The sequence below is a fragment of the Nelumbo lutea genome, chromosome 1, assembly GCF_056320005.1.
Source record: "Nelumbo lutea isolate HS-2025 chromosome 1, American lotus-T2T, whole genome shotgun sequence".
NCBI classification, from domain to species: Eukaryota; Viridiplantae; Streptophyta; class Magnoliopsida; order Proteales; family Nelumbonaceae; genus Nelumbo; species Nelumbo lutea.
In genome coordinates this window covers 208,888,546-208,904,553 of record NC_142684.1, presented here as the reverse complement: position 1 = coordinate 208,904,553, position 16,008 = coordinate 208,888,546, and the positions used below count along the sequence as shown (strand labels likewise).

General features: G+C 37.2%; 2 protein-coding genes across 4 annotated transcripts; one reads left to right on the top strand and one right to left on the bottom strand.

The window, feature by feature from the left end:
• Nucleotides 1-5,377: 5,377 nt before the first annotated feature.
• On the bottom strand, nt 5,378-7,680 carry LOC148880699 (pentatricopeptide (PPR) repeat-containing protein). The gene has a single exon (XM_088962672.1). The coding sequence runs from the start codon at nt 7,678-7,680 to the stop codon at nt 5,407-5,409; it is 2,274 nt and encodes a 757-aa protein (XP_088818798.1). The 3' UTR covers nt 5,378-5,406.
• Nucleotides 7,681-7,815: 135 nt separating this feature from the next.
• On the top strand, nt 7,816-14,199 carry LOC148880698 (UMP-CMP kinase 3-like). 3 transcript variants are annotated; one of them, XM_088962673.1, is made up of 10 exons: nt 7,816-8,236; nt 10,086-10,141; nt 10,796-10,850; nt 11,675-11,792; nt 12,234-12,390; nt 12,539-12,619; nt 12,731-12,838; nt 12,931-13,002; nt 13,293-13,346; nt 14,013-14,199. In XM_088962673.1, exons 2-9 carry the CDS (start codon nt 10,115-10,117, stop codon nt 13,299-13,301), a joined length of 627 nt encoding a protein of 208 aa, XP_088818799.1. In that variant the 5' UTR covers nt 7,816-8,236; nt 10,086-10,114; the 3' UTR covers nt 13,302-13,346; nt 14,013-14,199. The 3 variants fall into 3 exon arrangements, with proteins under 3 accessions (XP_088818799.1, XP_088818800.1, XP_088818801.1); XM_088962674.1 differs by having other exon boundaries at nt 8,232-8,294; XM_088962675.1 differs by lacking the exon at nt 7,816-8,236 and adding an exon at nt 9,414-9,945.
• The last annotated feature ends 1,809 nt before the right edge of the window (nt 14,200-16,008 follow it).

Below are 16,008 nucleotides of genomic sequence, written 5' to 3'. Positions count from 1 at the left end.
AAGAAATTATTTCTCAAGTCAGGTCACTATGTTATGAACAGGGCAACTTAATAGAAAAGAGGAATGTCATTCATTAAACCTTCCGAAGGGGTACCTAAAGCTTTGGGGGAAGTACTAGATGATGTTAATAAATGAGGTTTTGAATAATTTCTTTTTCCTTGGGCTGTGTTTGGTTGCAATGCAATTTTATTTGCACTAGTATAAATGCATGGGATTGCAAATGGAAAAAAAATGAAAATTCTTGTTTAATTTTGTTTTGGATTTTACTTTATTCTGCTTCATCTCTTAATTTACTTTATTTGTACTATGTCAAACAAAATAAGTTAAATTTGAAATAAAAATAGGTCAGAATTTACACTCAAATCATTTCCGCTGCCATGGTTTTGCATCGGTGCAAATTTATTTGTTTTTCAACCAAACACAGCCTTACATTCAGTTTGGAAGGTGTATTATTTTGTATGTATTCACATTGTACATATTTGTATTTGTACTTTTTCCAAACTAAGCATGTGGTTGGTTTTGCACTAGTACAAATGCATGGGAGTGTAAATGAAAAAAATGCAAATTCTCATTTATTTTTATTTTGGGTTTTACTTTATTTGCTCCATGCCTTAATTTACTTCATTTGTACTGTAATCAAACAAAATAAACTAAAATTTGAAACAAAAATAGGTTAGAATTTACACTCAAATCATTTGCACCGTCATAGTTTTGCAGCATTACAACCAAACACAGCCTTAAGCCCAATTTGCAAAGAGTACAAATACATACAAAATAAAAGATTTTGCACTCTACATGCTTGTATTTGTACTCTTTTCTAGGCTCTGTTTGTAAAGAGTACAAATGCAAATATGTACAATACAAATGCATACAAAGTATAAGGTTTTGCACTCTACATATTTGCATTTTTACTTCTTCCAAACAGATGTGAAGATTTTGTTTTTTTTTCTTTTGGATAAGACGACTCAAAGTTTTTGTTGTTTTAAAGTAAAAGAAGTCCCATGCATAGTAGTCAAGGCGATGCCTAGGCGACAAGGTGCCCTTGGAGGCCTGCCTCGCCTAATCGCCAAGCAGTTTTGTATACTATATAATAAAATACTTTTATATTGTTATTCTTTTGAGATTATAATTATAAAATAGACATTATTAAACAAAATACTCATTTTTTGTGTTTATAAACTAATTTCTTTTTATTATCTTTTATTTGTTAGGGTTTAATCAGCATAAACATTGCTAACTGCTGGATTTAACCCCCAAAGACTTCAAAATCTAAACCAATAAATAAGGTTAGGGAAGAACTTAAAATTTTGTCTAATCAACACATTTTTTCTTCTTCTTCTTCCACCTTTCTTAAGGGTTCAGCCCCTATATTTTTTTAATTTTCTTTTCTTTCTTCATTTTCTTCTCATAAATATGTTGATTTTCTAGACTTAAACATGAAGTTTATACTTTTCTTATAAAAATTATGGATATTTATTAAAGAAAGATGGTCATGGAACCTAGGGAACTACCCTAGGATATGTAGTTTTTATTTAAAAAATCCATCTCCTAGATGACGCCTAGGCAACTAGGCGCCCTTGTTGCCTAGCCTCACCTTGGTGCCTTGAAAACTATGGTCCCATGTATGGCTTCCATCCATGCAGGGTTCAAATATCACAATGTATCAATGTGTATTATAAGATATTAACCAGTTTCTAGACCCATCGAAACAACTGTTTATAGTGATTTAAGGGGTCTTTAGGTTTCACCATTAGATTCCCTATCTTACCTAACCCTAACACATGGACCAGAAAAGATTAAGTGAAAAAACAAAGAAAATAGCATTGCATGTCAGAAATGTGCAAAACACAATCTGATGCCAATACCCCAAGCCTGAGAGAAAACTTTTGAGGTTTGGAGGACAAAAAATCTAGATCAAGGCCCAGATGTGTAGGCTATGTTTGGTTAAAATTTTGTTCCAAATAATATTTAAAGAATGAATTTTAGGCGAAAAATGATTTTTTTCGAAACTACTCTTTTTTATCTCTAAAGTATAAATTACTATAATGAGTTTTAAGCAAAAGAGCATAACTAATTCTGAACATTTTTCAATGGGAAAATCTATGATGCGGGAAAGACATGGTATCAAAAGAGTTTTGACCGATCAAAACCACCCATGAATTTTGATAAATAACACCTGATTGGCTACCACGTCAATGATACCAGTTAATTGGTAAAAAAAATTTCAGATATCATATCTTTCGGATATCATAGTCAAATCCTTTTCATACACTCGAACTAAAAAATGATTGTTAGAATCATAAAATTCTTAGAACTGAACCAAAGTAAAAAATAATAAAAAAACCAAACCAATCAAACAGTTATGGTTTGGTTCAGGACAATGTAAAAATGGAAGGGATCGGTTCAGTTTTAAAAATATGCCCATGATTCGCTTAGTGAGCACCCCCAATAAATCTGGGGGAGAGTTTTGTAATTTTCCCTTTGATTAGTTATGTTTTTTTTTCTTGTTGGGGAGCATAAGCACTATTGCTCAGTTTGGAAGGAGTACAAATGCAAATATGTACATTGCAAATACATATAAAATAATATAAAATACAAGGTTTTGCATTCTACATATTTGTTCTGACCTTAAGGTGCAGCAAACATTTTTCCTTCCAACAGAAAAAAAAAAAAAAACATATTCCCTAACAAAATATCACCTGGTCAAGAAAAAAAAAAAAAAACTCTCCTATTGAGGCAAACATTTTTCTCTCCTTTCCCCCCTCTCCCTCCGTGTCTATCCATCTCAGATCTTCTCGTCAATGTATGAAGAGAAATCTTTTGCTGAGAGGGGATGTCATTGACACCGTGACTTCTAATTCCTGTTTATTCAATCCCTCTTGCTGCTGAGATGTTTATTAAAATAGTTATACGCTCGTTTCCCGCCACTTTTGTGGTTATTCGTCATCCTTCCCTTCCCCTCCTTAGTAGAAAAACGTAGAGAAAACATCTGACCAATCAACTGGAATCATAAACTTAGTAACGAAACAGGTGCTATTTATCAAAATTCATGAGTGGGTTTTGATTAGTCAAAACTCTTTCTATACCTTATCTTTTCCACATCATAAATTTTCCCTTCTTATTTTGTTACCTTTTATTCTTTTTATGGATCAATTAGTTGGAAATGAAGAATTCGTTTCAATTACAAGCTTACAGTCCAAAAGTTGCATTGTCACATTGTTTTATGATGGTTTGTCTTTCCTACTCGACCTAAAATAAAAAATAAATAATATGCTGTTAAAAAGACATGTTACCAGAACGGCTTTGATCAATTAATACCTCCCTTTGAATTTTGATAAATACCACCTGATTAGTTATTATTTTTTTTTTATACCGGTTTTCAATTTCTTTCGGTATCATAATTGAATTCATAATTATTATAATTTATAAGCATCTTTTAATACTTTATTTGAAGCACGAACTATTGGGATACATTTGAGAGTTATGAATCATTGATAATTTGAAATTTTGTTGATTGTCTGATTCAAAGGGGAGATAGCCTTTGATGGATTATAATAATAATATATCGGTGGATTAAAAAACTGAACAATTAATTTTATTATAGTCCAACCTGAGAAGAGTCACGACGATCATTATTTCATCGCTTTTCATTTACAGTGAACTTTTCTGTTGAGAAATTTCATTAATAATAATATGAGATATACTAGTTCTCCTTCCAAACAGAAAATTCACCATTCATTATATTATAGCCTGTTTGGCCATCAAATGAACTAGAACCTTCAACCGCGTAGGACACTGCAAATAGCGGATATTTCCTGTATTTATCATGGGGAGATGCTCTCAATGCAGGGTTGGGAATGGGGCATGTGAGGTGCGCTCTGTGGGTAGCCGATGCGAATTCTTCGAATGTAAATGAACGAACCGCTCCTTCTGGCTTATTAAAGTCAATAACCACTTGACAATCTCCCCAAATGGACATTGCATTCCTATCAAGTAAACCCCAAGCCTCCACTACTGCTGGATCAACCACCAATTAGGGGTGCAACTTGAGTGGCTCCAATCCAAACCCGAACTTATCCAACCTGCAATTTTACATATATGCATACATATACACATATGTATATCAATTTTTAGTATGGGATAATTAACCAACCCGAGCCCAAGCCCAACCTGAGTGTATCAAATTTTAGTGTGGATTGGGCTCAAGCTGAATAGTTCAAGTTTGACCTCAGGCGCAACATCACCTTCAGCTCTTACTGCCCCATCGTCAAAGAACACATTGTATCCCAGCAGTCCAGCATGGAAATCACGCAACTGGTTTGGGAATTGCATATGATGTAGATAGCTAGAAGACACCCCTCCCCTGCCACACTTGCATAGGCATCCCATAGTTGTCTTACCATGCTATTCACACAATCGACTACCCAATTTGGGCCAGCAACCCAAATTGAAGTGGCTGTGCTACTCACCACTCCATACATTTACAGGTGACTTGGTTGCATCTCAATTTTGGATTCTTTCCCACAAAGGAAATGGCTAGAGGTCTTTGCATGCTTTACGCAGGAATCTCAAAGGTCCATTGTCTTAGTTATGTAATTTTGTTGCTCCTTGGCCATCAACCAGCCATCTGAAATGCCGTTTTTTATGGTAATGTCATTTGGATTTCTATTTGATCCCAAGGCTCTGTTTGCAGATAAATTCATTTACACTATCAGATGTACAAAAGTGCAAACAAGTAGGGGTGCAAATGGTCCAGTGGATAAATTCATCTCAGGATTAAAGCAACAAACAATTTTTAGGGAAAATTCCCGATAAGTACCCTCTACTTTGGGCCTAGTGCCACTTTGGTCGCCGAACTTTACAACACGACAATTTAGTACCCAAACTTTCAAACCGTACCAGTCCAATACCTGCCAGTAATTAGCCTATTAACTAACAATTAAGTGACATTTGAAAAAACACAAATGCCCAAGTTTCATCTTATTTTCTTCATCAACCATCCAAATGTTGGCAAAAAATGAACAGTTCCAAATCATTGCCTCTTCTTTTCAAGAAAGTAGGGGTCATTAGAATGCCCACTGAGACTTGACCCCAATTTCTTGAATAGAAGAGGCAAGTATTTGGAACTGTTCATTTTTTGTCAACATTTGGATGGTCGATAAAGAGAATTAGATGAAGCTTGAAGGGCATTTATGTCTTTTCAAACATCACTTAACGGTTGGTTAACGGGCTGATTAGTGGCAGGTACTGGATTGGCACGATTTGAAAGTTTGGGTATTAAATTGTCGTGTTTTAAAGTTTAGAGACCAAAGTGGCACTAGGCCCAAAGTAGAGGGTACTAAGGGAATTTTCCCAAATTTTTAATAAGATTCTGCTCTTAATCCTTGAACAATGGATAATTTGCATTCATGAGGTTTCCTGGCTAAACATTGGAGAATTAGTCATAGAACTTGATTCTCCAACTGCCAGATGAGACAAGAGTGAAACTATTTCACCAGCTTGTGAATGTGATGTGTCTCCAGACAAGAAAAGATGAACTTTCCCCTTCAACAGAATCCAGCTGCACCCAGGAACCTTCTTCACCCTCTTCAATCCCATTTCCTTTCTAAGCATTCCCTCTTCATCACGGCGACCAGTTGCTGCATATATGTTGCAGAGCAAGACATGGGCTGGGGCATTCAATGGATCAATCTCAAGGAGCCGCTGAGCTGCATGTCTTGCAATTTCTATATTCTTCCTGCCAAGCCCACAAGCACCAAGAAATGCACCCCAAATGGCAATACCAGGCTTGAAAGGAAGCTTCAAAACAAATTCTTCTGCTTCCTGAATTTTACCCGCTCGACCCAATAGATCAATCATGCATACATAATGTTCTACCCCTGGCTGAATTGCATGCTCTGTAAACATAGAATTGAACAGATCCCATCCTCGGTCAACCATGCCAGCATGGCTGCATGCTGATAGAACACCCAAGAACGTAATAGAATTTGGATTGGTCTCTGAGTCTTGCATTGCTTCAAAAAGTTTTAGAGCCTTGTTAGCTAGCCCATGATGTGAAAACCCAACAATCATAGAATTCCAAGAAATGGTATCTCGGTAAGTCATGCCAGAGAATATATACTGAGCAGTACTTATGTCCCCACATTTTGCATACATGGAAACCAGAGCATTCTCAAGAATTATGTCAAGTATAGATCGTGTTTTCATCAGTATGCAATGAAACTGCTTCCCCTGATCAAGATAAGCCATTGCACCTGCAGCTCCAAGAAGGGTGGAATATGTGGAATCTAGAGGTGTAACCCCCTCAGAACGCATTTCTGAAAAGATGTGGATAGCCTCTGCAAAGAGCTCATTTTGGACATGCCCTGATATCATAACTGTCCATGCAACGACATCTCTCTCAGGCATTTCATTGAAAAGACAACAAGCCTCTGTAACACGACCGACATTGAAGTATCCAGTGATTATTGAAGTCCATGATATCCCATCTCTGATAGGTATTGTGTTAAACAAATGTTGGGCTTTCTCCAACTGTCCAATACGAATGTACCCATTAATCACAGAATTACAAGACTGAACAAAACAGTCATTTGAGTTCTTGGTGAAAATATATTCCGCATGATCCATGAGGCCAAATTCAGAGTACATATGAACTAGACTCTTTGATAACCTTCCATCATAGTCATCCCAGTCTAACCCGTTAACTATCAATTGTGCATGTAACTGTTTTCCAAGAGGAGGAAAACCTATACCAGCACTTGCATAGACTAGTGAAATGAATGTCTCTTCATTTGGTTTGATGTCGGTGGTGCTTCTCATCTCAAGGAAAAGCAATAATGCCTCCTTATAGAAACCATTCCATGCAAACCCACCAATCATGGCCGTCCAAGAGACAATATTCCTCTCGGGCATTCTCTGAAACATGCAATATCCTTCATCCACATCACCAGTGCGACAATAACCAGCAATCAAGCTAGTCCAAGTAACCACATTGGGTTCCAGCAATTTTTCAAATAAAATTCTCGCTTCTTCCATTCTACAATTTTCACTATAGCCTTTAATTATCGTATTCCAAGAAACCTGATTCCTCTCCGGCATTATATCAAACAACCGTTGAGCTTCAACCAAGTCACCATTTCTAATCAAACCATCCATCATCGAATTCCATGAGATAACATTCTTTTCCGGCATCGCGTCAAAAAATCTTTTCGCTTCTCTAATTCTCCCAGCATTTGTGAACCCACATAGCATAGAAGTCCAAGACACCACGTTCCTTTCAGGCATCCCATCAAAGAACCGAGAAGCATCCCCAATCCTTCCCGATTGCACATAAGCAGAGAGCATTGCATTATATGTGACGAGGTTCCTTTCTGGCATGAGCTCGAAAAGAGCACGAGCTTCGTCGACAAAGCCATCCCTGGCATACTTTGTGAGCACAGACGTCCAGTGAACGACCCCACTACGGCTGCCTCTTTGAGGCATTCTGTCGAGCAAGGCTCGAGCCTTTTGCAGTTTCCCTTCGCCAAGCCATTGTAAAAGCAGTTGAGGATCGTCGACGTCGGATCTGTTATAACGGAGAGATGAAAACTGAGGCCGGAAACGGCGGACGTGCAAGTAACGGTGGTATAGTTTGAACAATGAGCAAGGGATGAGACTGAAGTTCCAGAAGAACGAGGGCATTAACGGCAAGACCGCTGGTTAGAATCACTATAGACCTTAATTCGGAGTTTGGTTGTAGGTAGGACCGTAGGAGTTAGGACCACTCTAAATTTGGACGAAAGGTCCAACCCAAACCCATGGAACCCGGACCATTATCGAGCGGATCAAGAACCATGCAAATTGGTTGTGCAGAAGTATAAAGTTTCTGCATGTTGGCCACGTGTCCATATGCAAATAATGTGCTTGTACCGAATAAATACCCACCCCTGCTCCCTTGCTGTGGAGAGCTGACGTGGTGTTCCGTGATTGGCCAAAAACTACTACTAGACTATAGAGGATTCGAACTCGCGTCACTCGCCTTCGACGCGCTTAATGGCGGGCCTCCATTTTCACTTTTTCTACCGTTTACAAGACGCGTTTCGGATTCGATTTGTGCGGGGCTGAAGTTCTGGTACCTGAACTCCCTTTTCTTCTATTCCCTCCCGTTTTCTCTGCAACTGCCAAACCCGAGACCTTCACTCGTATTTCTCTATTCGATTTGCTATTAAAGCTTCGTCTCTCACAGTCTTTACATCAGGTGTGCTGCTCAGCTCGATCTCCATTGCGTTCGATTTGATGTTACTCTTTTTCTTTGTGTTAGAACCTTTATCTGTTAAATTTCGTCTTTGGAGCTGATCTGGAGTGTTTTGAATTCCAATTCAAGTTTGCATTTTTATATTTCTGCTGGTTGTATGTGGATCTTTGCAATGGATATGAATGTTTCTCCTTGTTGATCGGTTTTTTGATTGATCTCGTTAGATCTGGTTTGATTGAAGGATTAATACTTCAGATCGAGTAGTTCTTTTGTTTCATTGGATATATTTGAGATCTATTTATTTCTCTTCTGTATCAAGGTGTTCTAAAAGGCTTAAGGTGGAGGCCAGCTGACCAGGCCGTTGGTCCTGGAAAGGCGAGATGTAGGCCGTAAGCCTCAAAAAAATTCAAAAGTTACAAATGTAATCTATAAACAACTAAAGATATACAAGAAAAACATTTAGCTGAGTTCCCAATCTAATCCTGTGTCTAGGTAGATTGGCCAAATATAATCCTGTAACTCAGTTGGTAAATTAAGGATCTGATTACCAGTGTCATGGGCTCCGTTTGATCATGGTACCGTGTCAACGCATAGAAGTGACCGCGGTGGATTATTTTTTTGGTTTTGTAAATTCTAGCTGTTAGTTGACCTCCATATTTAGAGCAACTTATACTTTAATATATTGAACCAAAGGAAATAGGATGACCATCAAATTGAAGAAATACCGAGCTACAAATAAAGAAATAAATAAAAAACCGGAGACCTAAGAAGAGAAAAGTCGGATAGGGGAAGGAAACATGCTTTATATACGCATAGCCTACCTATTATGTACATGTCATAGTGAAAAACTTTTATATTCTTTGTTTTTGATATTATAATAATAAAATAGATATTATTAAACTAAAATATTCATTTTGTGGGTTTATATTCTAGTTTCCTTTTATTATTTTCTTATTTGTTAGGGTTCAATCAACACATGTTGGTTTATGCTGTCTTGAACCTTCAAAGACTTCAAAACCTGAATCAATAAGCAAAGAAGAGCTTAAAATTCTGTTCATTCAACAATTTTTCTTCTTTTTCTTTTCCCTTTCTCTTCTCAAAAATATGTTGGTTTTATATGTTTTAATATGGAACTTATATTTTTTTACGAAGTTTATAGATTATTATCAATAGAAGATGGTTGCTGGTTGCTATGGAACCTAGAGAACTACCCTAGGATGCATGGTTTCTATGTAAAATAATTCCATCGACTAGGTGAGAAGGTGGCCCCCTATCGCCTATCTTTACCTTGGCACCTTGAAAACTATGGTCAGATAGATCACTGGAGACCTAGGGAAGGGGAGAATATTGCATGGACATCAACATGGACACTAGAGTTGGAATCTGATGTGTGCTCAAGAGTTTGACTCGGCAAGATGTGAAGACATGGACTTGCATCAAGACAATTTATATTTTTTGAATTCTAGCATTATATACCTACAAAAAAAAATGTCACCTTTGTTACCAAGTAATGTTTGATACCAAAAAAAAATGGATTCATCTTGTAGATTAGCTGTTGTCATATAATTTAGGAGATTAAAAGGAAATATTATGTAGAGCCATCCTCAAGAATCAATGGAGTGTTAAACTCAGACACGTGACTGACACAACAAATCATCCATTTGGGAGAGTACATGCAACACTGAAGAAAACATGCTTTATATATGCATGAGGTACACTTTGGCTGTGAGATGGTTGTACTAATCTTCTTACAAATTCGTTACAAGAATCTGCACTAGAGAACATATCCTGTGGGAATTATTATCTTTAGGATTATCCCATAAATGTTAACTATCTCTTCTATGATATGCAGGTTTTACATTCAATATATAGTTGGTACTCATGGGAACTGAGGTTGCTGTCGACAAGGTATCGTTTTATATTAAAAGCCTACTCATTTTTTTCTAACCAGAAATCAAACTAAGGATTTCTTTAACACCACACACTTTCATAAACTCTTTTTGACTGGTAAATAGTAGCTCTTCCATCTTAATAATTTAATGCAATGATCCACGTTTAATGCATGACTAATCAGTATTGACAAGAACTGCCTTATGAAACATTCTCAGAACGGTGTTTCCATTCTGAGAATGATGTGTCTTTCTTTATGAAACATTTCCTGTGAGAAATTGTAATAGTTTAAGAATGACTGCCAATCTAGTCCTGGTCCATGCAGTAGCACCAGTGCTGGACAAGATAGTAGCAGCTTAATTCTCTTACTCTCTGTTCTGTATTCTATACTTTGTACTTAAGGATATAGTTTTTCAATAATCAATGAACTCTCGGTTAGAGCTCCTTGGACCAAATGCTTCCTTGATGAATAAGCCGATGTGTTGTGGCTGAAGGCTGCCAAATAATATCCAAAATAAGTCTAGGAGATACTAAATCTATTTAAATGAAATACTTGTACATACTTTCTGCATGCATGTCCAATTATAAAATTCACTTTGAGTATCTGATATATTCCACTCCAAAGGACTGCATCTTGATCCTGCCATTTGATAAAGGTACTTTTGGATGCAGGAAGCTAATGGAATCTTGTTAGATGAGAAGAAGGTCAAAGTTGTTTTTGTTTTGGGTAAGCTCAATGGTCTTAAGTCAGCATTCATGTTTAATTACTAGACATAGTGAACCATTTAGATATACAGTTTTCAATCTTTTGTCCAAACCAATTTTATAAAACATGGAGGTGTGATGCAAGGCATTCTCCTACTTGGAGGCATGAGGTGTTTTTCAGAACATAAGAGGTGTATGCCTCTATAAGAGGAGGGGAAAGGAAGGGGGATTTCATCATTTTTTTTTCTATTTTTTCTTGTCAAGACCCTCCCTAGTATATATATATATATAGTTACGGATTAGTCTCCTCAGTGCAGGACTAATTACAAATTTACACTGTAATTATCTATTCTTAATAGTTTCATAGTAGTCTGAATACCCACTTGAAGTTAGCACTGTCAACAGTATATGTAATTAGAGTTAACACTTCAAGTTGGTAATGCAATTTAGTTCACAAGCTATACCAGTGGCATCATGACCTACTGTCAAACAGGCTATAAACAAAGCCTGAGATATAATTTGAGCAGGAAACCTTAGATCTTGTGAGAAGTTGTTGTGGAGTTATACCAGATGGATGGTACTGAAATAATATCATGTTCCCAGATTTGATGGGGAAATGAAGAAATAATTTTGCAGTCCCAATTGTTACCCTTAAAATGTAGAATTTTGACCTTGCCCTTGTTTTGTTTTGGGTCTTCTGTTTTAACTTCCAAATTTACATTACTTTTCTTCATATTGACAACTTGTTTGTTCTGGTCTGCCTTGTCTTGCTTATATTAACCAATTTCACTTAAGTTATTGGAGATTTCTGAGCCATTATGTGGTTGTGGTTAAATAACTGAACAGGTGGTCCAGGCAGTGGAAAGGGCACTCAGTGTGCCAATATAGTTGAATACTTTGGGTACACCCATCTCAGTGCTGGTGATCTTCTTCGAGCTGAAATTAAATCTGGTTCTGAAAATGGGTAAGATTGCAATTATTAGGCAAGAATGTTTTTCCCACCCAATATCCAAACCTATCCCCCATTGCAACTGGCACTGTGAGTTTAGACCCATCCTTTTTGACCCACACAGGAGGTTTCCTAGTCAAGCAATTAACCTCAGTGGAGGTGCAAACAATCTGATTTATAGCATATTCTTTCTGAACATATACAGTTGCCCTCCACCTGGCATCTGGCAATCCAAAAGAATGTCATTAGATGGCTAAGATCACCTACTTAGATTTCTACGTACATCACATTAATTGATGTTCCTCACTCAGTGTTCCACCATTTCTTGAATTGCAGAAGGCATTTTATTTCATTTTAATCAACGTTTTAACCTGATTGCTGCTTTTCTATTTCTTTCCATGTGTCAACTGACACTTAGAAAGTTTTGGTGTCTGCATGTTGTTTTCTCCGTGACAGTACAATGATACAAAACATGATAAAGGAGGGAAAGATTGTCCCTTCAGAGGTTACAGTTAAGCTTCTCCAGCGAGCAATGCAGGAAAGCAATAATGATAAATTCCTCATTGATGGATTTCCACGTAATGAAGAGAACCGTGCTGCATTTGAGAATGTCGTAAGTTCACTGTTTCAGTAACTCATCTTACTTACGTTAGCTTGGAGTTTCCAGATGGAAATTCTCCTAATTGATATTCTTAAAAAATAATGTGTTTGGGATACCTCCGTGTTCTGTTTTTTGTGACTAATCCTAAATTATTTTGCAGACAAAAATTATTCCAGAATTTGTACTATTTTTTGATTGTGCAGAAGAGGAGATGGAGAGACGTCTTTTAAATAGGAACCAGGTTGGAACAAGCAGCCCTTCTAAAGAATTTTTTTAATCATGACACCCTCTATTTGTTTTAAGCATTTGAAGTATTGTTTTATTTAACATTATTCCAATGGGGTAAATGAAGGGAAGGGAAGATGACAACATTGACACAATCCGAAAGCGGTTCAAGGTTTTTGTAGAATCCAGTCTCCCTGTGGTTGAGTATTATGAGTCAATGGGGAAGGTTCGAAAGGTAATCTCTTGCTCATGTTTCCTCCTTGATACTTCATAGTCCAGAGGATTTCCAGAAGCAGATTACAGCTTACCCATTACCTCATTGTGCAGATTGATGCCGGAAAGCCTAGAGAAGAGGTTTTTGGGGCAGTCAAGGACATTTTTTCCCCAATTGATGAAAAGGTAACACACTTTTGTCATGTTGCTTTAATAGATTTGTTACTTGTGGAGGAAAGGAAAGTACTCAATATATAAGTACTAAATTACCTCAAAATGAGTATCCATATGAAGATAGCTTGTGGTTTCCAACAGAAGAGGATCCTGCAGAGGATGCTGACTCAGTGCACTGCTAAAATGAACATGACTTATTTGACATATTTGTGCTAAATTTGACTCAGCCAGTGTGTTATTAATGTGACAATCATGTACAGTTCACAAATCTTAGTTGACATATTTGTGCTACCTGTCTGCAGGCTAATTAAAATGTCTGAATTACAATTTCAATGGCGAACGTAGTTTGGACAGAGGTAAAATATCTTTCAACAACTTGAAGAGTAATAATTATTATTTACTTTATGCTTTCTAGGGCATTATTTGTATGATATTATGGATTTCTGACAGGAAAACTGGATTTTGCATTCCTCCCCATGTTTAACAGCCAAGATTACAGGCCATATGTTTTCTTGAACCTTGAAATGTTGACTAAAAACCATATTAGTATTTAACTCCCTTTCTTTTAATACAGCAGTTTTGCTATACCTGCAACACTTTAATATTGTCATATAGTGCCCGTTTGGAGGGTTTTCATGCTGTGGGTTTTGGCTTTGGATGGTAGGACTCACCCAGAAAGCCAATAAGCAATGTTTTAAGAAATCCAGAGAGCCAAATTCAGTCATTATACAGCCATTTACACGGCTCTCCTTCCAGCAGCTATGTATTATGCTAAGCCCTCACAGGCCCTAAGTTACTGAAAGCCCCTTTTTTTTGCATGTTCCATATATACTTTTATTGTTCTAGGTAATTAATATATGGTCTTTGTAAGTGCGCATTATCAGATTGGACAATATGAAGCTTTAGCAAGCATACTTCAACATATGAAGCTTTCTTCGTACTTGCAATTGCATAGAAATGTTGATTTTGGATATCCTATTATCTACATTGATTTGATGATTTTCGTGTATTCCTTTCTGCAGGTTGCAGTAGTATAGTTTATATTAGGGTTTCTGAGGGCAGCATATTTTGTACTCATCCAAGAGAGTTATTGTTTATATTGCTAGGCGTGCGCCTTTATATTTTTGTCATCCTCACTGGACGATCTCAATAACAAGGATAGTGATTATAGAATAATAAAAGAAAACCAAATTTGGTTATTTTATTTTATTTTATTTTTTCTACAAATTCTTTCTTTACAAAAATGATGCCAAGCACAATCCAGGCTGACAAGTGAGAATGCAGGTTTCAGTTGAGAGTAGTGATCCACCCATCGATAGCACAGACCAATATTCGGTAATGGGCCTTATATTTCTTTGTTCTCTATTGCTCATGTTGCTTAGTGTTAAATGGAAAACGTAGCCTTTTCTGTAGGTGAATAATGTGAAAGACTGAAAGTGATGCACGTATTACTCATAATATAGCCCATATAGGTCTGGTTAGTCCAGGACCAGGACTCGAGGGTTTCCTTCCGGATGGATTACATGACTATATTAAAGGCTGAATCTTGGGTCTGGGTCTCAACAACCGTTTATGGGTCAGGGTCCACCAGAACTCGCCACAATCCCATCCAAACGTCAGGTCAAGACCCATGGTTGAGGCTGTCAATTGGACTAGATTTGGTCCAATTCGGTCCAGTCCAACATTGGTCCATTTACAAATGGACTGGACCAAATCTGGTTCAAATCCCATACAAATCGGATCCAGTCCAGTACAATTGAAATGAAAATGGACCAGATTGGACCCAATCCAGTCCAAATTAAATGTTTTCCATACTTAAAAATCAACATAAAATAATATGATTTCATTTCACACAAGCAGTTTACTGCATCATCTGCCGGTTCAGTTGTGAGTCACTACCATTAACATCTCAGTAAACCTTCTCATCTCTGTGGCTCTATAGTAATCAATTATCAGGGATGATACCAGAATCTATTGGGAATTGTACTAAATTGGAGGAACTCTATCTTATTGAGAACCAGTTAGTTGGAGTTTTGCCTAAGAGCCTGAACAATCTTCAGTTCCTTGCTTACTTGGATGTCAGTTCGAACAGACTTGAAGGCAAGATAAAGTTGGGGGGTTCAGGTAGTTGCAGAAATTTGCAAGAGTTGGTCTCGACTTACAATCAATTTGATGGAGAAATACCATCAGGCTTGGGCAATTGCAGTGGCTTAAGATTCTTGGCAGCTCTGGGTAATAAATTAACAGGTCAGATCCCCTCTTCCTTTGGATTACTAACTAAATTGGTGCTACTTTACCTCAATGAGAACTCTTTGTCAAGGGTAATTCCACCAGAGATTGGGACCTGTAGTTCCTTGAAGGAATTACTCTTGCAGAAAAACCAACTCGAAGGCAAAATTCCAAGTGAGTTGGGATCTTTGAGTAAATTAGAGGAACTTGTGTTGTTTACAAACAAATTGACTGGAGAGATTCCAATAAGCATTTGGAAGATTCCAACCCTCAGACATCTCTATGTCTATCAGAACAATTTGTTTGGGGAATTACCTTTAGAGATTCCAACCCTCAATGTCAGTGATGATGAGGCAGAAAAGGGCCCTAATGCTGCAGAGGCCTTGAGGACTTCAAGTTCAAGTGGGAGTAGTGAGAACAGCAGTGAGAGTGGGAGTGGGAGTGGGAGCAATAGCAGTGACAGTGAAGCAGGTGATGAAGATTCAGTCAATTCTATCTGAAATATCAAAGTAAAGTGGGGTTAACTTTTATTTAAACACCTCAAATAACAGGTCTTAAGATACAACAAAAACAAAAACGTGCTCTGCAATCGGTCAAAGGGAAAAACAGAAAAAAACAAGTAAAATGTTCCTCCATATTAGGGAGCATATTTGGATCATGCAGGAATATTTGTGCAAGGTGCTTTAGTGATTTTTACCTGCGTTTGTATGGTCTCCAAACTCCCAATAATATCTTTTTTAACTCTGACTTGTAGAATTTGACATAGAGCAGTAGTCCGCTGCAGCCAAT